Source organism: Gadus morhua, chromosome 9, assembly GCF_902167405.1.
Source record: "Gadus morhua chromosome 9, gadMor3.0, whole genome shotgun sequence".
NCBI classification, from domain to species: domain Eukaryota; kingdom Metazoa; phylum Chordata; class Actinopteri; order Gadiformes; family Gadidae; genus Gadus; species Gadus morhua.
In genome coordinates, this window is record NC_044056.1 from 8,145,242 (window position 1) to 8,170,866 (window position 25,625).

Consider the following 25,625-nt stretch of genomic DNA (forward strand, 5'->3'; position numbering starts at 1 on the left):
TCTGGGAGTCCCAACACTCATATATCAGCAAGCAATGAAAGTTGAAAAAAGAGATGGGCGTTAGTGTGGGGTTGGGTGGGTGGAGGTAGAATAAACTGAACACACCGTTTCCAGGGAAACACATCCATCCGCTATGCTCTCGTCTCACTCTCCGGTCTGAATTTGTATGAGCAGATAATAGATACTAAATAGATACTACTAGATCTATTAGATATCGTACTATACTATAGGCGCTAACACATAAAGGCTACATGTATATCAGTGACAAAATAGCTACATGCTAAATACTACCATATGAGAACAAACTATGTCATGGAATTACTGCAATGAAATAAACATAATCTAGTCTGGACACATGAGATTTCACATGAGAAAAATAAGAGTAAAGCATTACATACTCCTAAACTCTCACCCCTCCCCCCAAATCAGAAGTAGACATTTTGCGCTAATGGTTAGGCTGTGTACTCTAATGTTGCACTAATTGACAATGCGGACAATGCTTACAGGTTGACAAGTTCGAGCTAAGACACTAAATTTCTAACTTCATCCAATTTGAGCTATTGATCTCAACCTCGGACCTGCTTGAACAAAAAAAGCGATATCTACAAGATATAAATAACCCAGATATAATAAGTTCAGGGTCCCTGGGAAGTCTCCAGCATACCCACGCCGTACCGGTGCAGACGGGACTGATGATCGCGTACCTAGTCGAACACTAATAGGACACGTGTGGGGTATCCTGGGCGTGTGGCTGGCGTGTGTAAAACACTCAGCTCTGTAGCCCAGAGCTGACCACCAGTAACACTTAGCAGCTGCTAAATGCTCCGCAACATCTTGACCCGAATCAATGCCGATGTTACCTATAGTATAGGAGTATAGGAGGTTACGGGGGGAGAGACTGACACACTTGGCCGCTACTGCAGGCCTGTGTTCTCATTCAGGACAACATGTGAGCTGCGATGCAGCCGAACGGCAAAGACACACTGTAGTAATTTATGGTTGTCATTTTTGGGCAGTCGTTCCAAATTTTGCTTTGTTCGTCAGAAATATTTTTGAAGGATACAATCTTGAACTCTAAAGCCCTTCGAGGGAACTGATTCAGGAGATTTTTTGATGCCGAGACTCAGGGGAAGAGAAACAACTGGCAACATCTGGCAACAACACACATACAGATGCTGTTGAGGCCAACATGTGGCAAGTAGCCTAACAACAATAGGTTAACCCAATTTAAATAATGAGTCAGAATTTGCAAAGGATGACTAACCTTTCTTAAGGGCGAAGACAAACTTTCACTGCTTGACATTTGGAAGAGAATGCAAACATGAGTCAATTAGGAATTTAATTGTTCTTCACCGGTCTTAGAAATGTCCCGTAGGCATAGCTCGTAACTTATCTAAAGTAGGAAGTATTCTACTGCCCCCATGTGGCAAGATTGTATGTTATCACAATAAGGTGTATAACAAAATACTTCTAATTGTAGGGTTAACCCTAACCCTAATAATGCACTCTGCATGAGGTTTTTTTTATTAAATAATGTATGAATGAATATCGCTTTTAACATTAACACTTCACCTTACCTTAGTTAAAATGAACTCCACTAGTAAACATTATTGTAATTTATTTCTTACCCGCGAAGAAAAGAGAAAGTCTTTCTGGAGGTCTTTAAAGAAGACTGACTCTCTTTTCGGCATGACAGCAAACCGACAGCATACTGACAGATCCACAACCCAACGTTTCAGGGGCCAGCGACAGCCTTGACAACCACACGTTGATTGATTGACACCCACACCAGAACCAATCAGTGATGAATTCAGACGCCTGGTGCGTTTGTGTTTTTTTGATTAGATTAGGTAAAAATTAGTGAACATTAGTGGGTCAATGTAGTCTAAGTACAATATTATTAGTATTATTATTTTAATTTAGGTGAAAACATGCGAGTGTTTAACAAATGTCTGAATCTGACACCCGTCCGGGATGATCCCTCACAAACCGGTCTGGTCACACTTAACTTTTGTATTTTGACATACTAGAGCTGTGTTAGCCACAATCTAACACAAAAAAAGAACTTGTCAGTCATATTTTTGGGATTGGTCTATATAAAAACATGTCTACCAAGGCACGGGTCTGAAACCTGCAGCCAATCACCAAACAGAACCGGCCCCTATCACAGGTGTGGCTCATTTAATTAATTATTGGTCCGTTTTAATTAGGTATGGCAGTCAAATGTGGACATGAAACACCGTGTAGGATGACGTCCAGAAAAATAAAGCTGCCATGACTTACTCGACCACAGAGTGGCGCTGCTTCGACTGGCCAACTTGGCGATTGACGCTGCGCTCGTGAAAAACATTTTAAGCTGACCCATGAATTCATATTAATGAAGTAACCGCTAATCAAATAAATTATTCATTTTTTAAGACATGAATGTGTTTGAAATTGTGTTGTTAAAGTGGAAAAATGCAGAAAAACATTTATTTTCTTGTGTTATGGAGCGTACATATTTTGGTATAGCCTATGTGTAACGCAAAACCGGTGCCAATATGTGTATTGTGTTTTACTGTTTCTTTGTCTAATAGGGACATTAGATTAAAACACATTTACTCCCTCTAGTCACAAAATAGGAAACATGTGACAGCATTTTCCCCAGTGTAAGCCATAACATGTGCTATTGTTGTAACTTGACTTGAAAATTTAAGAAAACACAGGGATAGAGATTTACAACAGCATTTTATATCATTAATCTTTTCAAGAACCTAATACAAATGCATATACGTACATACATTTTCACCAGCTAAAACCACGTATAACCACGATCGCAATAAACATCACTTTACAAATTGAAAAATAATCCAAAAAGTTGTTTTTTCAAGCATGGAGATGGTCATGAAGGGCCACAAACTCACATGCACATAAAAAACTAGTTCTCTCTCTCTTGCTCTCTCAAACACCTGCAAACACACACACACACACACACACACACACACACACACACACACACACACACACACACACACACACAGCTTATAATACAGCAATTAAAACGGTGTGGCTGTAACAATGGCATGTGAAGATGGGGGAGGGAGGGAGGGAGGGGGGAGAGGGGGGAAACAACCAAAGTGTACACAAAACACACATTTTCCTTACAGTTAAGCCAACTTTACTCAGTATAAATATTCTTCATCCAAAAGTCAGTGCAGTGCCTTCTGCTTAGGCCTCACCTGGTCCTCATCTTACCCCCCCCCCCCCCCCCCCCCCCCCCCCCCCCCCCTCTCCACCTGTTGCGGCGCTACGGCCGGTCGGCGTGAGACCTGGTCCAAAAGAATTATGGTTGTTCCCCTTTGCTCAAACATTTCTTATTTTTTGTGTGTTTTTTTCGTTTTGTTTTTTTACATCAGTTTTCTGATCTCCCATTTGCTCTTAATTTTTTGTCACCCATGTACCTCAAAAGTCCAGCTGTGAAGTACACGAGTTTTAAAAAGGTTGTCGTGATCCTAACCAATTAAGACAATATAAAAAAAGAACAACAAATTTACAAGTGTTCGTGTTTTTTTCTGTTTCTTTTCTCCTGATTTCCCTTTTTGAAATAAAAAGTTCCCGGATTTTGTCGGTAGTTCTACTGGATTCCTCTGAACAGACACATGGCGAATACCATGGCGAAGAGCTGCGAGAAAACAAGGGAGAAACAGTTAAGAACGTAGTCACGTATCACACAACATGCTGCCAAGAAACGTGTTGCAATTCCCTTTCTGACCCATAGATGGCAATGTTGTGATACACATTTACGAGGCTACTGTACATATCGCTCAGAACATCCACACCGGGCAGCTAAAACACCTCTGTAATAAATATAACATCCATGGATAATATTCAGGACATCTTCCAATTAAAAAACGCACAAAAGACATGAACATCCAACAAAAAACAAAGAATAAAAAACAAATGACCGATCAGTACCTCGATGGTAAGCACCACAATGGCGGACGCTCCCGCCACATAGATGTACAGCTCAAAGTAGTCGACCACAGCGGAGTAACAGCCCTGTAAACACATCAACATGGGAAGCAGAGAATCAATGAAGGCCTGCTGAAACAGCATCAATCAGGTTATCGTCACAGCATTCACTCAACCACTCTCTCAACAAAGACCTTGTTGAATGGCAACAGGAAGTAGGGTCCGTCAACCTCATTTGCCTTTTAATAAGCGCTCTTTGTGGTTGTGAAATAGGAGACGGATGCCTTTGGGCCATCTTGTTTGCATCCACTGGCTTCTACAGGCGCTAGTGAACAGGTGGATACCACTGGAATCATCCATTTCTTTCCCCCTTGACATGAAATCAATATCCCGTGTGGGGAATAATATTCCACATATATACATTATATATTATACTGGGGATTAATAAACCAGATCATATATGATCTTACTACTTGGTTTGTTGACTTCAAATGCTGCATGTGTGTGTGTTAAGGTTATGGTATCAAGGAATGCACCTACGCTTATGGTGCCTTTCAATGTCAAAACACTAAACCGAAAACACATTTAAAACAAAATTGATTCCACACTTTTACATTTGCGATGCAGATAAGTCTGCCAGCTCACCAGCGGCTCCACACTTGACACCCACAGTGAGGCGTCCCCTGACACCCGGAACAGGGAAAAGCACTAATCAGCCATGAGTACCCAGCAAGTCCCTGGACAACAGCAGCAGCTCTCCTGCTCTAATTAAGCAGTGGGCCGGAGGACACTTTGGGGGAGAGAGAGAGCGAGAGAGCGAGAGTGCGAGAGAGAGAGAGAGAGAGAGAGAGAGAGAGCGACAGAACGAGAGAGAGAGAGCGAGAGAGAGTGAGAGTGAGAGAACGAGAGCGAGCAAGAGCGAGAGAGAGTGACTCCGGATTTGGACGGAATCAGAAAGATAGAGATCGTAATCAGAGAGAGACAGACGGAGATAGAACGGCATGGAAGAGAGAAGGAGGGAAAGAGGAAGAGAGTAGAGAAAGCAGAACGATTTAAAAATAAAGAACAAAACGAAAGAAATATAGATGCAGAGCGGAGCCAAAAGAGAGGAGGCGAGAGACGGGGGGGACAGACAGGGAGAGCGAGAATAATTGGGACGGATGGCCGGCGGATAGTGGGATCGAGCGCGTCTCTGCCAGCACCCACCTTGTTATTGCGGAACATCATATTGCCTCTTAAGCACTGTTCCTGGCTGGGGTCGGCCATATCAGCGGGCTGGCTGGACCTCTGGCAGCAAGCCGCCGGCACCATGTCATCGTGGTTCAGCGACTTGAACAGACTTTCCTTAAAATCCTCCGGGCTGTTCACGCCACAGCAGTCAAACTGTTGGGGGGAAGGGGGGGGGGGGGGGGGCGGGGGGGAGGGGGAGGGGAGGGAGGGAGGTGAGCAGGAGAGGATGATACCCCATTTCTCAGCGCATTGGCCTGCGACCTGCCGGTTGCATGCACTACTCAACCATGAACATTGACCCAAGACTCAGGCAGCATTTCATCTATAAAGCACCATCCCTTTAAGTCCAGCATTTCATCTATAAAGTACCATCCTTTTAAGACCAGCATTTTCATCTGTAAAATAACATCGCTTTAATCCCAGCGTTTTCCTCTATAAAATACCAAACCCTTTTGAGCTTTCAGCCTTTATTCAAAATTTCATCAAACACCCTGAACCACAGAGGCTGACACAAATAAAAAGCGGTCTCACTGTGTTCATGATGCCGTTCCACGTGGAGGTGAACACATCCGTGTTGTTGTAGCCCTGGTAGTGCCTCTTCAGCTCCTTGGTGAAGTATTCCCTGGTCAGCTGGGGACCGAAGGCCAATCAGAACACGTGTTCAGTCATCATCAACAACATACAGGAATAGCTCTCTCTCCATGTTTGTGTTGGGGCAATCTGCTCATCTCAGGGTCAGGGACAACTTACATGCTCCCGGAATATGAAGGCGAGGATGGCGGCGGCCAGCTCGGCGAGGAAGATGAGGAGGATGAGCATGAAGAACTGCAGGAGGACAGAGAGACAGATAGAAGGAGACAGGGAGAGACGGGGAGAGAGAGAGAGACCGGGCGAGACAGAGGGAGAGAGGGAGCAATTGAAAGGCAGTGTCAGCAGAACTGCTTCACAAGTCACTAAAAATCTCTATCTGCCTGGGTCCCGGACACTCTGTATTAACTATGCATGAGGCCCAATGCACAAAGGACCCGTAGGATAAAAAGCCTCCACGCCCGGTTGGATTTCCGGGAAACGTTTTCTTTTTCTTCTTCTTCTTCTTCTTCTTCTCTTTCTCGCTTTGAAACGAGGAAGTCCACAGTGACTCACCGCAGACATACAAAACAGACAAGAGGACATCACAGCAGCCAAAAAAAACAAAACAAATCGATACTAACACAACTAAACACACGGGTTAGGGGACGGCGGACAGTGGGAAAGGGGGTTCAGGGGGGCCAATTGAACACACAGGTTAGGGAAATGGGGGGGAGAGGGGAGACGGAGGGGCCAACTAAACACATGGGTTGGGGGACGGGGGGGGGGGGGGGGGGGAGAAGGGGATGGGCGGGGGGCCTTACGAAGAGCAGCAGACACTTGTTCTCGCGGATGGCCCCGCAGCAGCCGAGGAAGCCCAGCAGGAACAGCATGCCCCCCATGGCCAGGACGATGTAGACCCCGGTGAACAGCAGGGGGTTCGCCGCCACAATCTCCCGGAAGCCCGTGGGGTCCACCAGCACCCACACCCCCACCCCCAGGAGGAAGGAGCCCCCCAGCTGACGGAGGAACGGAGTGAGAGAGAGCGAGAGGGGGGGAAGAACAACAGATCAGACCCTCTGTTTGGTACGCACACAGGTTTATGAGGCTCACAGTGTAATTGGCCCTCGCCGGTTTATTAGGCTGTGTTGTGTTGCGAGGGCCGGGCCATTATCCTCCCGTTAAATGGATTCCATATAATGAAAGGAGGTGAAGTAAACAAATCAAAATCACACACATCTAAGACGGAACAGACTTCCCCCTGTGTCTATAGTGTTCTGGCAGAGCTACAGAGGCCGTGAACAGTTTTATAACCCGCTGATATTGCCAGTCAATTGAAAGTTTTTCCATAACTGTTGGTAAATGAAATACCTTGTTTTCTTCTGTTTTCTGTTGCAATATACAATCTACAATCAATCTATCTACAATCTACAACCTCTGTGACTTACGAGCTTTGATTTGCAGCTCATGTCTTTTTCACATCTTAAACTGCTGTCTCAGCGTACGTCAATATCAGCCTTCTGTATCTTCTTGTAAATTCAAATTGTTTCTTCTAAATTAAAAACGCACAGCATTGCTATCGTAGGCATGAATGGTAAACTATCATTCGCGTTTGTTTTCCTACAGCTGGACAAAAAAACCCTGAAATGTTAACAGTCAAACACTCAATCTGGTCTAAGAACAGAGCACTTCAAAGCAGACGTCTTTGATGTAGAAAAACTGGTGGGATCTCTGCAAAGGTTTGGAGGAGGATGGGGTGACAGAGAGGTAAATGCCTGGATCTCTGCAGAGCCCTAATGCCCCTCACGGGAGGCAGCTGGAGATAGCTACCCCGGCTTCGGCGAACACTCCCTACGCTCCTTCAGGTCATCACCATCATCCTACCGAACAGTTAAAGCCCTTTGGGGGTAGGGCTGGGACTTAGGTGATTAAGGAAAGAAGCTATGGAGGCAGGGGAAGAGATACGGGTCTCGCAATCTCTTTCCTCCCGTCTCCAGTGATTGGCTGGGGCTTCAACTGCTGACCGTCATTTGAGAGTGAGAGTCTCAACCCCCTCGAGCACTGAACAGGAAACTTGTTTAAGTTTGAAGTTTAAGTGTATCTTATTTATAGACTGTCTCAAAAACCTAACCAGGTTTATGTGGCAAAGCCTGGTCAGAATATTTGTCAGTACATGATTCACAAGCAGTCAAAATCAGGGACGCTATGGTAACATAGAATAATAAATAGCACATACAATGAGATCTGAAAATAATAAAAAAGCAAAGAAATAAAGTGGATATGCAAATAATAAAAGGCATGCATGCAAGTGTGCTATGCAAGTGAATAAAAAGATTCACTTGAATACGTTAATATTTTTGTCATTTTCTAAGCAAAATATGCCTAAAAAAAACACTACCCCAGAGAGAAACACACCACAGCAGGAGGTTGATTTGTAAACTGTAGCAGTGGATCCAGAACGGTTACTAATTGCCAAGACAATTAATTTCCCGGCTGGTCAACAGCTGCGGTTGCATGCAAGAGGGCTGCGGCTCTGAACGAAGAGGAGGAACAGGTGTAACTCCCAACATATTGTCTTCCCCTCGCGGAGTCTCCAGTTAATGGGATTAGTCTTGATTGTGTGATAAGAGGCTGATAAAATCAACTGTCATTCACTCGGAGGTCCGTGTGGAACACTTTGGCTCAGATGCGTTCCAGCGCGCCGAAATCTAATCAAAAGGGAAAGTCGTATCGAATGGCCTAGAATGCCTTCCGAGCTAATGAAATGCAAATATCGACTCTTTAGTTGGGTGGGAAGAGGGGGAAGCGACCTGGCTCCTAATCCTCACACTGCAAGGGACTTCAAGGGGTTGATAAAGGTAATCTTTGAGGGGAAATCAAGAGTAGGATAGTGGTGGATGTGGTGGGGAACTCCCCTTAAACGCACATTTGGTGCCTTGAGAAGAACTGAATAAATACAGTAAATTATCAATCATCATCATCATTGTTTGACAAATACTTACAAATATTAGGAAATTGAAGACGAACATGAGGTACTTGACACAGCTGAGGCAATCGCCCTCCATGGCGGTCCCCCTCGCTGAAGCTTCTCCCTGCCCCTGAAACAGCAAGACAAACGGACAAAAATTGTTATTCAATGCCCTGCCCCAGCCATTTATTATAGTTCTGCTGAATGAACGGGAGTATTCACAGCAGAAAAAGGTATCCAGCTGCAAGTGTCAGGAAACGTCACCCTGTGAAAACCTACCCTCAAATTGTTTTTGTAATGAGTCCTGCCTGTCAGATACCCACGACGCCGTCGTTTTAGGTAGCGCAGGCTCAGCAGAAACACCCAGCAGAAACCCTCAGCAGTAAAAGAAAAACAGCAGAAAGGCTCCCAGAGAAAATCTAATCTTGGTTATTTCCCTCTTCTCCTTACCCCTATGCAAAACTACACACGTGACCCAAACACCACAAAAAAACCTAATTTCTAAGTTTATAGTCTAGCGCCACGAGGTGATTGGGCCCTAGTTTCCGCCTCCCCGGACCAGAGCAGGTCCCCTGCATATCAGTGGAGCTTAAACAGGCGCCGTGCATCTTTGAGCGATCTTGGGCATATGATAGCCAACAGGGGTCTCATTAACTGACAACATGTGGCCCCTTTAGTCCGGAGCCTGTCCCATTTAATTTAATGGGAGTCAGGAGCCTGGAGGGGGCTCCGAATGGCCATTCTTTTACCTGACATAAACACACTCTCCCTGATGAGGACCTGCGCAGGAAGCACTCTCACATAATGAAGAGACCCTCCTTTTTCATTATAGGAGACAACATGGGACTGGGAGACCCTCAGTCCGTGACCCCCCCCCCCCCCCCCCCACTTACCATACCCTCTATTCTATAGTATTCTGGCCCGTCAACAATGCGTCCCCATGTGTTGAAGGTATCTACCATCTGGTAAACAATTTAATTGTCCGAGGGAGTAAACTCAACGTCTCAGTGTTTTTCCCCCCCTAAACTCGTCTGAGGCAGCTCATTGCCCCGCTATAATTGCGATCTCTGTGGAAGACGAAAATTAATTATTTTGCAGAAACAGGCTGGCAGTCTTTACTTTGTAGTGATGATTTTTTATTTGCCTTCCTGCCTTGCCAGAATCAAGCCCTGGCTAGATAAATAAATCAGACGAAAGGGAGCTGAGTCGGTTTGTTTTGGAGGAAAAAAATACGCAAACAGCAGTTGTCTGCAATTCAACACGGGCCAAACACAAGTCAGGACGGATAACCTAAATTGCCGTCTCTCACTTCCCTTCCCTTCTGGGATTTACCGCACGTCCATCACGCATGACGGTTCTCATTCTTTAGGCAGCCCCTTGGACTGACTGACGCGCTGCTGCAAATCCACTCTCCTGGGTGAACTCTGTGCTCATTGCGAGCAGCGCCGAAGGCTTCGGCGGCACTGCAACGCGGCCTGGCTGCCTGTCCAACTGCCCGGGTTAGACAGAGTACACGCACGGGCTCCTCGGGGGGGGGGGGAGGAGTCGGCGCTCAACCCCTGACTGTGGTTACATTTCACGGAGCTTCCACGTTTCGCAGGGGGAAAAGCTAATAAATAACAGGTATATGGTCAGACACTGTAATGATACGCATTACTGCTGAGGCGTAAGAGGTGCACGCCCAGGATTTTCTCCTTGCACCGGCTTGTGTCCTAATGATTATTTTCCATTTCCTTCACTCTCTGTGGACTCTGGGAAATTGATTTAAGGCTGTGGTTAAACACCTCCTCTAAATCATAATGATATGCTCGGGTATTGATCATTCCAGCCAGTGATGTTCTGAGAGCAGCAAGTGGCCTCGTTGCAAGAGATGGGTTTTAATTACACCCCTCTTCTCCCCGTGCCCTACTGGAAGGCCTAACCGGGGCACAGGAGGTCTTAATTGAGATTTGCATACATTACAGGCTGTAATGTGGAAGAGAGGCCAATCGCTCTCATCCTCCCTCCCTTCCATCTATTCAGTCCAGGCCGAGCATGTGATGGGAGAAAATGCATTTAATGGAGCGTGGGATGAAAAATGGCGGAATGGGGGGGAGGGGAGGAGGTGATGGTGGATGGCTGGAAAGATTTTGTTTTAAAGCTTAACGCATGTTTGAAACCGAATGTTTGATTCCGTTCCCGGCCTTGCCCCTTTCCCGCCCTCCTCCCACTCAGGGTGGAATCACCGTCTGATTCGCAGCCAATCTTTTTTGAGCATTAAAATGTATTAGCAGTTATAAAAATGCAGAGCGCCGCAAGGACCCGGCCAGGCTAGCTGAATAACAAGTCCGACGGCGCAGCGCTGGCGCAGTATAAATCAAACTGCCACCGGACCCTTGAGAAAGTGCAGAGTAAACAAAGTGGTGTTTCCCATCGAGCCCCTGGGAGAGCAGGTCCTCATCGATCACACCGCACCGTCTTAGAACCAGAGGGTTACCACCGCGCTGGCTCCCCTGCTACAACAACACTTCATGCAAACTGAGATAGATTACCGTCGGATTAAAAACAGATCATCATCAAGGAAGAAATGCTTTGCTGTGCGTGAGTGTTTCGATTCTGTTCGGCGTCAATGTGGAACAAAAATAAACGCAGCCGCTTCTGGGCCACGAGGATTGTTCTAGAATTATAGAAGTTTGCAAGTTTTGTGAATAAGCAACATGTTTATCTAACGTTCTAAATATCATTCAACCGGGGCGAAGGCCATTAGCAAACTCTGCAGCTGTCAAGTCACCACAAAATGCCACACAGTACTAAAATATCCATCTTAACTCCTGCTTACTGTACCCCGAGTACTGATCCACAGTCAGCTGGGGCAGCTAAGCCAAGGAGGCGTGACGGATTAATGAGATGTGATCCTAAATCAGCTGTGCAGCAGTGTCAGATGCCAGTCTACTGTAAAGAGGACTAAGTCATGACCTACAATGTTTTCCTTGGATATAGTATAGAGCAGAAGGACGGCAAAAACGGAGACAATAATAGACGTAGTCGTGTGATATTTTCAGTCTGAAACCGCACTAGGCCTTGCTTGAACCTTAACACAATCAGCCCCCCCGGCCAACCGAGTGCAATAAGGAGATAAAGAAGACGTCGTCCCACACAGCAGGGGGTGGGGGGCTCCCCCATATTAATAGAACATCCTTGCATGGCTCTCCTTGAAGTTGACACCCTGAAGCACGATTAATGAAGTGAGCCCATATTCCCCCCGCTCCAATCGCCGCCGCCGCCGCGCACAAATGGATAAGCAAGACAAGGACACGGTGTCTGCATCTGAGCACCCCCCCCCCCCCCCCCCCCCCCCAACCCCCCAGTGCCCTCCCCGCCCCCTCAAATTCATTCCCGAGACGCCGCTAAGGCCCACTTCACCCGGGACATGCGGCCGCATACGAAACCATTATTAACACGGGGGACAGCGCTGAGTTCGTGTGGATCGACGCTTGAACCCGCCGAATGCCATTGACCCTCTAAACGATCACCTGTAATGGACCCCTGGGGAGGGTGCGAATCCCTCCTCCGGGGCTCTTCCCATGAGCAGGGGGGGGGGGGGGGGGGGGAGCAGGTGTCCTCAGCCCTCATTGTGCTACGACCATCCTTGAGCCACAATAGTCTCACATTCGGATGCGTCGGATACCCGCTAATTGAAGCACTCGGCGACCCCACACACTCACACACGCACGGCCACACCCTTCATCTCAATTAAAAGCCCATTTTCATCTTTCGCCATGACTTGCTACATCAGTCTCGGCGAGTGCACACCTCAAAGTGGGGAGGAAAAAGGATTCTTCCATCGCAGCCTGCGCCGGCTTCCCCCTGAGGTGCGCAGTCCCTTAATGAACCGCCAATTAGAGGGGGAATGAGCCCTGGGCCGCGCTGTCACACGGAGGAGCTTCGAAGCGAGCTGAATGCCGATCGGCGTTATCACCCGTTTCCCCGCTCAGAGGGCTTGGACTCGCAGACAAACACGGAGCAGCGAAACCGTGGAGGGAAAAGAGTCCGCTAAAAGTAGCTCAAAGGCAAACCGGGCGCCGCGGTATGTGTTGTAGCATGCGTGGGTGTAGCTTCGGGAGAGCACAGGGGTTACGGCGAGCCTGCATAGAGAGAGGCGCTCGCCAAGTCTGGGTGGCAGGCCTCCAGTGTCCTGGTGTGGCCCAGATGGGAGAAGAGAAAAAAAATACTAGCATTGGCTCGCCCTCAGGGAAGGAATCTTCACAGAGCTCAGAATGCACATAGTACAGTCATGTAGAACATGGGGTTGGGCTGTTACACTCACTCACTCACTCCCTCTCTCTCTCTCTCTCTCTCTCTCTCTCTCACCGCTGTTCCACCACAGTGGAGCCATACTCCCGGAGTAATGCTGTCTTTAACGTCAGGGCTGCGGTCGCTGTGACCGTGACCCCCGGGCCTGATCAATGCCTCTAAGTGGTGCGCCTCTGACCCCGCACACTATAGAAATTTGATTCTGTGAATCCTCCGGGGCAGTTGTCCCCCGACCGGGCAGCTGACACACTCCCAAACAATAGGCTGATTAAGTGGGGAAGGCTCCCAGTAAGAACAAACACACTGTCAGATAAGACACTGACCATGTGTTGTCGGTAGTATACTGCAGGCTACATTCTTTCCTCCCAAAACTGGGCACGCAGCCAGTTTTTCCCTCAGAATAATCAATTCTTCATCCTCCAACGATTCTCCAATGCCTTTTTATTAGAAAATACAGGCCAATGGAAAAAATAAAAAGGCAGCTGAGAATAGTCAGCGTGTCCTTCCTGCTTGTTGCGTTGGATTTGGTGGAAGACATCTGATGAAGATGCACAGAAGGAGGCTCGCTGTTCAGCCCTTCTTTGTTGTACTACAGACTCCACCTGCCCTCATTTCCAACCCGAGATCACTCCTTAATTGTGTCAGCACCTCAAACTGGCCTCATCCGAGTGGATCGATAGCAGACCTGAGAAGACGCTCGTTGAGCCATTGATTTGCTCGAGCTGCGACCGGTAGTTGACTGGAACCCTGGTTAGTCAGAGCGAGGGGGTATGAGGCAGCGTTGAACAGTTATTACACAGACTCCACGGCTGTCCGCCGGGGCCCGGGGCCTTTCCCCCCAGGGGGAGATTCACAGGATGAACGCTTTGGGGCTTTCCAGGATCCATTTGTTTGTAACTCAATTTAGCACTGAAAGGCGAATAAGAGTTAGGAGTGACTATGGGAATCTATGCGTCTGTTGTGGCGGTCTCACCCACAACACGCCTCAGTGTCCAGAGGAATGAGGATTCACATCAATAATTAAAATGTGTAACAAACGTCTACTGTTGAAGTTCATTAAACGGTTCATTACCAAAAACCCCTTAAAGGAATAAGTGACAGGAAAGATCTGCCAGGAAATGAGTCCTACTCCAAACACACTAAAGGTCTGGTCCCATTGTTGTCTGTTGTGGGGCATCATGAGTAACAAGGCTCCCATCACAGATGGTCTCATCAGGGGTGGAACAGTTGTCGGGACATGTCCTGATTTACGAAGGCACATCCTTCTCACCCCTGAGGGGATCCGAAGACAAAGGGTGACTGGGACGTGAGCACGTGTTGGAGGGCCAAATACCACACAAATGTGGGGCTCTCGTCTTGAAACGGGTCAAAAGGAAACAACCCCTTTGATCTTTTAAATTGTTAAGGCTTATTTGAAGTTAGCATATGTTTTTGTATGCATAATAATTGTATTATCTAGGCCCTGCGCTAAAATCCAGATCTATTCACTTAAGGGTCTCCAAGGCAACCCCGGATATGGGCTGAGAGTGGTCTTTGCCTGCGGAGCACTGTTTGGCATTTCCCCTTAACACCAGTTCCTGTTTCAGAAAAACAAAAGACTGCAGACCTGGGCACTTTAGTGTGAGGGGCCAGCCTGGCCCCTGCCATTTGTTTAATGAGTGATCACTCACACCCTGTTTCAGGGCCATATGGTGGCCTAGCAGACAGCTAGATCCACAATGTAAAAGGCCTTTAACCTGTTCACTGCTGATTGATGGTTTCTCTGTGTGAGAATGATTTCCGATGGCTTATCCTATGCACGGATAGGATTACAACCAAGGAAAAAGCACACAAAAAAATAACACTGCTAAAACAGCCGAGACCCTTGAGTTTTGAACACGCTGCAGATCAAAACACAGCCTTCAGTAGTATGAGCTTCTGTGTTTGTGTTTTAGTTGGTTGCCTTAGATCAAAGCAACACTGCGTTCCCCATGTATCTGATAACACCACATATATCAAGGGCTGCGCCACAAATTGAGGTTAAGGAAATAAAGTTTTTAATGGCTTTGCATTAATAACACACATAATTGCAAAACACACAAATAATTATTATTCAATTTACCCCTAATGTTAAACTGCTGCTAGAATGGATTCCCAGGGGGCCATGAACTTGATTACGATGAAAAAGTCAATAAAGAAATTGGTTCGTCATGGATTATTATTAAGCATATAATTCGCAACGCCTTGGATGACTTCAAAGTTGTAAATGTCAAAAACGTCTGAAGACTCCAGCGTGGTTCAAATCAATCAGACATGTCAAATTTGCACAGCGACCGATTTGCACTTGTGTGAATGCTTGTGTTACGGGCTGGGGTGGTGGGGCTTACTTTGGGGGATGTGTCCGCGTTTGAGATCCCCTTTGACCTTGAAATCTATACATGTCTTCCATTCACGTGCGTGCTCTGAATAGTAATGCCATAGATTCCAATGCAAATCAGAAGCTACAAAAGACCAGGACTGGCCTGCTGTGAAGGTTGAGAGACTTTCCCTTTCTTTTTGTACAAGGGAACCTGGTTAACACACAGCCCTGCTCTTGATCGAATCAGAAACTAATTACATTTTTCTGCACCTGCTGTCAGTACCTTTCTCAAACCTGTCCATCAACAAGTGATTGTTGTGGATTGTTTATCCTCCAGCTTCAACACAGACAGGAATACATTTGAAGGCATGATGTCTGTGGAGCCGGCACAGCATGCACCCAAACACAGAGACTGTACAGACGCTGAAGTGAAAGTAATGACTGAAAGATATTTCTCAGCTGAGTGATTGGTTTATTTAGGTTTATTGCCAAAAGATACAGGGTTTGATAATCAATGTCTGCATAATGCCTGTAGGCCTCCTTAAGCAAGATTATTAACTCATCTTTGAGTTCATTAATAACGCATTTCTGAAATAACCTCAAGTGCCAGCTAAATAACTACATAGCGAATAGACATTTCATGTAGAAATATGAAAATAGAAACAACTTAATTACATATGTGTATCATTAAAACAAATCCCATAAGCAGGTTTATTATCCAGCTATTTAAACCACAGTGTTGAAATTTCATCGTTTAATTCAAATAAAAAGGAACGCACCATGAGTATCTGCCTGTTGGTTCCACTTGTTCAATGGAAGCTGATGAATTCTCTTGGCTTTTGTTCCTCTCCTGTTTTCATGAGCTGTTGAGAGAGGGAGACAGAGAGAGAGACAGAGACAGAGAGAAAGAAATAACTGTTATTTACTAAATTAAAGGGACTTAGGCATTCATTGCAGTCCTCATTTTCATAAGATTAATCACCAATTTAGGAGACTTCTTAGAAACGGATATAATTTATTTAACAATTGCTTCCGGCAAGAGGTAATCCAAGAGTGTAATGTTGTTTACGCCCATTTGAATACTTTTGACTCGACTTCTGCTGGAGGCAAAAATCGAACAGGGACGAGAAGTTAAGAAGCAAAAAAACAGCATGTAGTAGAAAGGATTTAGGTCATTGCTGTACAGTAGCAGTTTAACATTTCTATTCTTGCCATTAAAGAAATACAATCTCTGCACCCTCCCACACGGTTAATTATCCATTAATAATAGGGCCCGAAAATTCACCACTACTTCCATGTATAAGCCTTGATTAGCATCTGAGCTCATCCATTATTCAGCGAGAATAGCATACCTTGCTAATTATGTGTTGCTGGTTTCAACTGTCAACCACCACCTCCAACGCCTGTGTGGCTAACAAGCTTAAATGCTTTTAACTTTTCTCTCTTTCCCTTTTCCCCCTGAACAATTCAGCCATAAGTGTCTCCCAGTGTCTCCCAGGTGAAAATAACAATCCAGTATGGCGATAAGGTCTAATTAAAACCACAGACATCCAAGGTTCGAGGTGAAATAAGTTGGCGTTACGGGCTCAGACTGACACCTAACACCTTCGGAGCAGGTTTCAAAGTGCCTACGCTTACAACTATGCCATCAAATACGCTAAGCAACATACAGCCTGCCACATTAGATGGGGGAAATATAGGCCATGAAAGCAGCTCCTGACAGGATGGAGCTGGGGAGAGGTCCCAGGAGTATTCTGGCTGATGGCACCAGCCACATCATCTGACACGCACACACTTGACGCGCGCACACACACACACACACACACACACACACACACACACACACACACACACACACACACACACACACACACACACACACACACACACACACACACACACACACACACAGACAACAACCACAGCGCCAACACAATAAAGGACTGTGATTACATCTACCAAAGGCAATCAAAGCCAGAGTGAGGAAACGGACGATTGTGAGAAGTGGGAAGATGTTGGAGAGTGATAGCAGCTCTTATCTCGGGAGCCTTGAATTCAGACACTGCAACGCATCAACAGAGGAGGACAATCAATAACAGCGGGGGCGGGTTGGGGGCACACATAGTACATGTGAGACGCAGCACTGGCTAGACCGCCCTGGAAGGCAATATTTACATTTAATTGATTGATGATACGTTAGCAGAGTTTAATGGCAGAATATCCCCTGACGGCGAGCATTTGAGTCAGCTTCCCTCCTGCCTCTGAGCATTTATTTGAACTAAGAGGCGCGGATACGAGTCTTTCATCATCATTTCTGTAATGTTGCGATTAGCCGAACAGGACCATATTTCGTCCTGAAGCCTGTTGCCGAACACGAGCCTCAGATGAGTCCTTGTTGCGAGCGCCATTAGCTGGCGGAGAGCAACAATGGTGAGGGTCCTGCGTTATTTTTTTGTTTCCATGGAAACGTGGTCCAGGGAAAAGCGGCGCACCAATAGAACGTCGGAGCCTTGCGCTATCGGTTATGGGGGTGAGAGTAGAGATCATCGCGGGCGGACAGGGAAAGCACAACAATGGGAAGGATACTCGAGGGAGGGACCAGAAAGGGCAGGCCACCGTGAGTCTGACAAAGAGAGGAAAGACTGTACGCAGCCAGACAATAGACCGCATCTGCATCTCCTCAACCGGCCTCCTCTTAAATAACTCTCGCTTATCAACAAGCCATTGACATTTAGGAAGTGGCGTGCGCACATGAGAGCGTGTGCAGTGGAAGGATGAAGGCCACTGTTCATTGATTCGTCCAGCCCTGAATATATCCTGATACATCTCCGACATCAATGGCGTATCATCAATGCCCGCACTGTAGATATTTTCACATTAACAAAAAGGTGAGAACTCAACCTAACCCCATAGTGGGAAACCTCATACATAAGGCAAACTATACATGCATTAGTTATAACACCTAGCCTATATTACATATTTAATACTCCTCTATCCTTCGTTTTTTTGCATTGTTCTCGCTTATGCCACTCCATCCTGTGCATCGGCCCGGGAACCATGGGTACAAGGTTGGAGGTCGGAGGTCAGAGAACAGCAGGGGCTTTGATCAGGTGCAACTTCCTCCAGGCACAGGAAAGGGACACATAAATGACAGAGGAAGTGACTGTCCTTTCCGCTACAGGACAACAACAGAGCTTCTCCTCTGGGGCTTACAGATGTTCAGAGTTTAAGGGCCTGTTGGCTCCATGCTTTCACCAAGGTCCACTTTTTGGACTCCAAACCTAATTCATTAGCTTTTAGGGTATTAACAACATCAGAGGGGCAATAAATCCACCATAGGAAGAATGATCACTGGTGCCACAGAGGCCCTGGTCGGTGCTGAGAAAAAAACGAATTAGCTTTATTGATTGAATACTAGTGCCAGTCAAGCAACCAGGGATAAGCGTAATCCATTAGCATGGAGAAACAATCATTAGTCTAATCAGAGGATATCACACAAATAATCGTCAATCTTTTTAGGTGTTCCGAGAAGGAACTGTCCGTGGAGTGTGTATTGATTTGGGATACAAGTCCATTCAGACACCCACCTAAAAACTTGCAATCATTATGCTCTGAACTTCGTCTGCATTAATGGACCTAATTCAAAATTGAACTAGGTCAGGACTGTGCTTTCCAAGCAGTTAACAGGTACGCAGCCCCTGTGCGTGTGATCGACAAGGTGTTGTTTCAAAGCTCATGGAAGCTGACAAGGTGTCAGCCTCCAGGCTCTGCACAAGAGACCAAACACTAACCAGACCATTCTGCATTTAAGCGTTCCCTCGACCTGGATCACATCTCCAAAGATGTACCCGATCAGAGCGAGGACAGAGGGGTTTGCTGCACACGGGGCCCTGCATAGGCAAGACCCTTGGGGACATCTGTGGCATGTCTCTGAAAAGAGTCAACCACCGCGATTCCCTCCAGCACCACGCACCGCTCAACAGCCATGGAGATACTTGTTGTTTTCCGTCAACATCTGCCCGCCTATCCACCCCAATCTCTCCTAACACCCCCCCCCCCCCCCCCCCCCCCCCCACCCTACCCCCCACCCCCCACACACACACACACACACCGCACCCCAAAGTCTCTTGAGGATCTCAGGGCATGGTGAGGGTAGGGATGGGGGGGTGCCCGAGGTGATGGGGTGCAGGGGGGGGGTAATCACCCAGCAGCGCTTTGAAGCAAGCTCGTTTAAAGAGGAAAAACCTGTCCGATTGGACTAAGGGGTGAGGATGGAAGTGGAAGCGGATCACTCCGAGGGACAGGAAAGGCCCTGAATGCTGGGAGCCGGGGGGGCCCCTGGGGACACAATTAGGGCCAAGTGTTTTTTTTTTTTGCGAGGGTTAGGAAAACACACCAAGGAGTGCAACAGCACAGCTGCCTAAGCCAAGGTAAGAGTTCATTACTACATACACAGAAGAGCCCGCGGCGATGGCTATAACCTTCATCTGGTGGTGGAATAGTGCAACCAACCGACGCTTTACCAAGTTATAAGTGAACGAATATAGCGTAGAGGTTCAGACTGATTACGGAGAGTGGCCGGCACTCTGACTGTGGTTTCAGTTATGTAGCAATAGCAAAAGTATTAATAGAACAAGGTCTTTCATTTTCTGTGATGAAATGAAATGCCACAGATAAATGGTCTGGTTAAATTAGTATAGATTCGAAGAGTTGTAACAATGTGGTGTTATTACGTGGGATGATTATTGATTAACCTTTGTTGCAATCTCTAAGGAGATTATAGAAATGCAGTGTTAAATATATATAACCAGAACTACAACAACTTTTGTAGGTTCCCAATGATTCATCGCTATTGAATTGAGTCTATTCTCATGATGTGGAAATGTTTAGTGGTTGGCACAGGGAAAGTTGTTAACCAAACCACATTTAACCTGGTTTCAACTTCTCACTACCACAGATGCTGGCAGTGATGGAGGGGTAAATCTTCTTTTATTCAAAAAGGTCCACAATTCTTAACAAACTGTTAGCGCATTTCACGCAGAAATAACAAATATTCCACCGCCTAAGTCAAGCCAAACACTAACACTAGCAGATGTGTACTTAAGATCCCATCTGGCATCAACTACTCAGAATAATTTGGAACCCGAAATAATACCATGCAGCGTGTTTTTCAAAAGAAATGCTTTTGCCGCATTAAACGCTGTGGACCGAAGAGAACCATGTTTCCCACATGGGCCGAGTTGTGACACACATGCCCTCACCCCTAGACCCAACCTGTTGCCGGCGAACCATGAAGGGGGCCAAGGGGTCACCGTGTTAACAAGCAGATTGGAGAACATCTCAGGAAACAAATAAAAACGGAAAACACACACCGTTACATGAAAACCATGTGCAATGCAACTCTTTCATAGTTTACCTGCATCAGGGGACTTCCACCGTGAAATAAGTAACTACTGCCTTATTTATATGGCAAGCTGTCCAAAAAAACAGTGATGGATGGCTCCTACCTAGGGTTACCGTTGCTTTCCCCATTTAACAACATTAGCACAATAACATTAAATATCCCAATTCAAAACCCTAATCGTGTTAGCACAAAGCGTGGCTACATACCAATATGCACACACACACATGCACATGTTGAACGGTCGAACACAAACTAAATAAAACATTTTGTGGAACACTAGAGAGATATAGCAACCTTACGGTATCTAAAGCAGTGCAGCCCATACTACGACAGCCGGGGCATCTGGTTTTCATTCTATGTGGATTTTCACTGCATTCCTCTGTGTCCACCGGCATACTGTATTTACAGAGCCTGCACACTTGCAGCGGTATACAACCAGAGAGAAATCGAAACATCGCGCCGGACATGGAATCAATAGTTCCCTACCATCCGCAGAGCGGTGTTTGCCTTGAGCTCAGCAAGGTTTGCAGTCTATTAACAAAGATCTTCATTACAAATCTGGAACAAAAAGGTGGGAAACTGCAAAGCCATTCCAACAAATAAACGAGACAACTCGCGATATCCTCCCGAATAACACCGCACCAGTTAGCGTAAGCCGTGCGGTGGGTTCCCAGTACAGACTGATGGTATTCCACGTCCCAGTGGGTAAACCAGGGGAGGCCGTTCAGGAGCAGCGGGCCAGACACCCCACCGGGTTATGGGGGCCAGAAGCCTTGCATCTGGATCATTTCCTGCACCCACGGGGGAGCTCCACGCTGGGAGCGTTCTCGTAAAAGTCGCACATGTGCCGAAGAACCTCTCGCCTGTGCCCACCCCACCCGCAGATGTCTCACTCCCCTGTAAGCCCTGTGATGTGTGGCGAGCGTGATGAGGCAACTCATGGCATACTGGGGATATCACAGTTTCCCCTCCTGTACCGTCTAATGCAAGGGAGTGTCTGCACTTAAATAGCAATTAAAACAATCTTGCCTAAAGGGGGTCTGTCTTACGGTTCTTAGCCGTGTTGGTCTACAGAGCGAGCCGAGCACGGTGGAATGAGGGGGGCTTACTTGAGGAGTGGCAGATGGAACTGCGGCAAAGTGGGACAGAGAACCAGTGCGAGTAGTTAAGGGAGTTCCAACCTTTCCAAATCACTTTAGCTCTCATTCCTTTCCAAAACTCAAAAAAAAAAAAGAAGTCCAATACTCAAGAGGACTAGGGGCTGAAAGATATACTAGTGGAGATATCCTGCCTTTAAACCAACCCCAGGAGGACTCCAGGAGAGAGCGTGTGGTGGAAAATACAGGTCGGACATTTTCCAAACAGCAATCTCGTGAAAAGTACTTTTTTTTTTTTTTTTTTTTAGGAGCATTCCTTCGACAGGCTGGGAGAAGCCGCAAGCGGACAGACGTCAGGAGAAAAATCCTGCTTGGCTCGACACAAAGAGCACTTAGAGAAATGAGATGCAATCTAGTTGGCTGCAAACCAACCATCCAGATAGGAACAGGCGGTACCAGCGAAGAGAACATTAACTTCTGCTATAAAAATACATAATAAAGAGTTAGACGTGAAACATCGATATTACCAACAACGGGAACAGATTTTAGATTTGTAAACGCCAAAGTAAAAAGTGTTGGGAGTCATTTGGCAGGCCTGGTACGGGTGGGGGGGATGTTTTGGGAACCAGGGGCTTAAGTTTAACTGGCCACTCTCAAACACTTTCTCTGTGGAAACACACAAAGCTTCAAACCCGGGGTCTGTGGGAAAAGGGAGTTCACGCAGTTACATCACATTGATTTATGGGGGAGAGAGAGAAGACGGAGTGAGGATGGAAACTGAGCCGCTTGGAGGAGGTCCAAGATTAGGTCCCTTAAGAAATACAAGTCAATAGGTTTTCTCCACGAAACATAGGAGGATATGAAGCATTTGCAGGGTGGAATGTGGCCAAAGTGATACAGACAAGACGGTCCAGGCCAATGCGCCTGAATGATTTATGCTGCCCCAACCCTAAAATATGCACAGTACAAAAAAAAGCAATTTCTGGATTGCAATTACTGCTGTGCAGTGACACGCGTAGTAGAGCTCATGACACTGGATACAGATGTCAAAATAATGGGGATGCCACAAGGTGATATTTCCATTTCCTCAACTCTAGGGGAACTGATGACAACTGAATTGCCAGATCGGATGCCACCGGTGGCTAATTGGGGGCGGGTGGGAGAGTGCGAGCGAGGCATGAGCGCGTGGAGAAAACATAAGGCTTAGTAGGGCACCGATCATCAAAAGCACAGTGGGACATTTGGAAATAAACAACTTTTGTTTTGTACCGCCACCATCATTACCCAGAAGACCACACCGGCCTGATCTGACCGCAGCCAGGAGGATCGGTGTGAAAGCCATTATTGTGGTTTCCGCGAAAAACATTTAGTGTGCGTGTGTGTGTGTGTTTGTGTGTGTGTGTGTGTGTGACTCTGGGGAGCTCAGAGGAGTGTAAACAACATAACTATCTGGAAGTCTTTGTTGCCTGGGAAGGAGGAACTTTCACCCATTTAAAGAGGCCGTTGGAGGAGTAACTGAAGGCCATGGTTCACCTGTAGAATGCACCACATCACTGCTAATCTGATAAAGCACATAATGCACAATGGGTGGAGGACGTGTGTGTGTGGTTTGGGGGGGGGGTACCCAATGACAGCTCTCCCTTCCAAGACTTGCGCAACAGCCGAGGTGTTTCGTTAAAATGAGAAGATTTAACTCAACGGAGTCAAGCCACATTCACAAAAAGGGGATTATGTGCCGTGAACAGGAGAAAAATAAAATTGCATTTCATCTCATTAATTTCACTGTATGAGACGTGAGCTTTGATGGCTGGCATCGAACGGCGGAGATACGAACAAGGCACGGGGGATTATAAAACGCACTGTATGTGTAATGAGCTGTGGAGGTACAATAACAGCTAAACGCTTTTCTCTTTCAGCCCTTCTCAATCTCTTCCATCCATCTCCAATGTCTCGGCGTGCATAAAACGGTGCGATAGAACTTCAGGTCGGGCCAAAGGCAATAGAATAAATAACTAGACAAGTAGAGGAGCACCAGATGTGTGATTGAGCGGCTTTGAGAGCATTGAATATTGACTGGGTTATTACACGTAGGGGCAGGGGGAGAGAGTTGCTGGAGAAAGTAACAAACTAAAACCCATACATGACACACACACACACAAAATACGTTTGGCCATCTGCTTTATATTTGAATGAAAAAAACTGATCATGTCAGACTCCAGAATGCCTGAATGCCTGCAGCAATAGGAAGGAGGACCGATGGCCATTCAACACCCACCACCTCCTCAACATCCTCTCTCCCGCCCAGAAAGCATAATTGGCCTGACTTGATTTACTGCTCCAGAGGCCAAATTAGCTGGAATCCAATTTTTTGTAGTATTGACCAAATCAAATTGCTCCATTTACTTTTAATCATGTTTACTATTTATATTTTGACTTCTTCCATGCAATCAAAGCAGCTTGAAGATGAATGCATTGCTTAGCACATGGCTTAGGGCAGGTGTTTGGACTCCTCTTCATGGTTTCACAGATAACAAGAAGGAACACACAACCCAGGTCTTAGGAGACACCCAGATAATGACTTTGGCTTGAACCTCGGCGCAGAGAGGCATCGCGCGACCCATCCCCTGCCAAGTGTTATCGGTCAAAAAAAGATCATCCGAGCACGTTTCCCAGCATGCACGTGGTTGGAGAAGTGCCTGAACTATCTGGTGTTGCCCCATCTCGCCCCTGGCAGCCAAACTCTGCTTGCGATTCATCTCACACAACGTTTGGTGAAAATTAGTTGGAAGACTGCCCCTTCCCCGTGGCCACTCAAATAAGGTGATTAATCAAAAGCACACCATGTGTGCCTATTATTTACAGAAATACACCACCACCACCACCACCATCCCCATCACCATGCCACCCACCCCCAACACCACCCTCAGGTCCAAAAGACAATTTTTTTTATTCACTGGTTGGAAATCAATGAACACTGTATCCAATTTAATTCAGCCTCCCTGTCTGTCGACTGCCACCTGCAGAGGCTGTGTTATCAGGGGCAGGCACACGTGCGTGGCTGAGCCACTGGATGCTCCAGTCAGAATTATTAGTCGTGAAAAGCGTTTCCATGACAATATCAAACAAGGTTCACATGCCTTCACTGGTTGCGGCTGGCGTTTTTTTTTTTTTTTTTGCTGGAGATTCTCCCCAGCTCCATCTTCAAAGACAACCAGAAGGTAGGGCTTAGGTGCCCAAGAGATTATGCCTCACACGGTGTGTGTGTGTGTGTGTGTGTGTGTGTGTGTGTGTGTGTGTGTGTGTGTGTGTGTGTGTGTGTGTGTGTGTGTGTGTGTGTGTGTGTGTGTGTGATGGTAAAAACAAAAATTAAAAATTTCTTTGTGTACTTTTAATCTTTTTGGCTATAGCGTCCGAATTGGCTCAAACCATTTGCCAAATTGCCCGATTATAAATCAAGCACATTTCTTGCACATCTCCCCAGTAAATGTGCAGTGGTGCGGGTCTATTTGCAGCTCTGGAATTTGCCTTACGGGAGGGAGGCCATGTTCTAGTTCAATGACCCACAAATGTTGCCTATAGTAATGCACTCTCAACGGATCGGGGAGCTAAAATTGTCATAAAGCCACATCAAAAGACCATTAGGCATCCCATAGTCTTTGCCATGTAATTGTTACACACCCCAAGGTATTACAGGAGCCATAGAACCAAAGTCAGAGCAGCAGAGACCGTTCAGATGAATTAATGTGTAAGTGTGCAGGGCGATTTCCCTCCAACGAC

The 25,625-nt window shown here is 46.5% G+C and overlaps 1 protein-coding gene across 1 annotated transcript in view; it reads right to left on the reverse strand.

Annotated features, from left to right (window-relative positions):
* Positions 1 to 2,708: 2,708 nt before the first annotated feature.
* Positions 2,709 to 25,625, reverse strand: part of tspan18b (tetraspanin 18b) — a 30,570-nt gene continuing 7,653 nt past the window's right edge. The window contains exons 2-9 of the mRNA XM_030366587.1: positions 16,127 to 16,210; positions 8,751 to 8,846; positions 6,573 to 6,767; positions 5,932 to 6,006; positions 5,713 to 5,811; positions 5,158 to 5,334; positions 3,955 to 4,038; positions 2,709 to 3,661 (exon numbers count right to left, since the gene is read on the reverse strand). Of these exons, the coding sequence (XP_030222447.1) occupies positions 3,614 to 3,661; positions 3,955 to 4,038; positions 5,158 to 5,334; positions 5,713 to 5,811; positions 5,932 to 6,006; positions 6,573 to 6,767; positions 8,751 to 8,846; positions 16,127 to 16,129 (777 nt within the window). The 5' untranslated portion in view covers positions 16,130 to 16,210 and the 3' untranslated portion in view covers positions 2,709 to 3,613. The remainder of the gene's footprint in view (positions 3,662 to 3,954; positions 4,039 to 5,157; positions 5,335 to 5,712; positions 5,812 to 5,931; positions 6,007 to 6,572; positions 6,768 to 8,750; positions 8,847 to 16,126; positions 16,211 to 25,625) is intronic.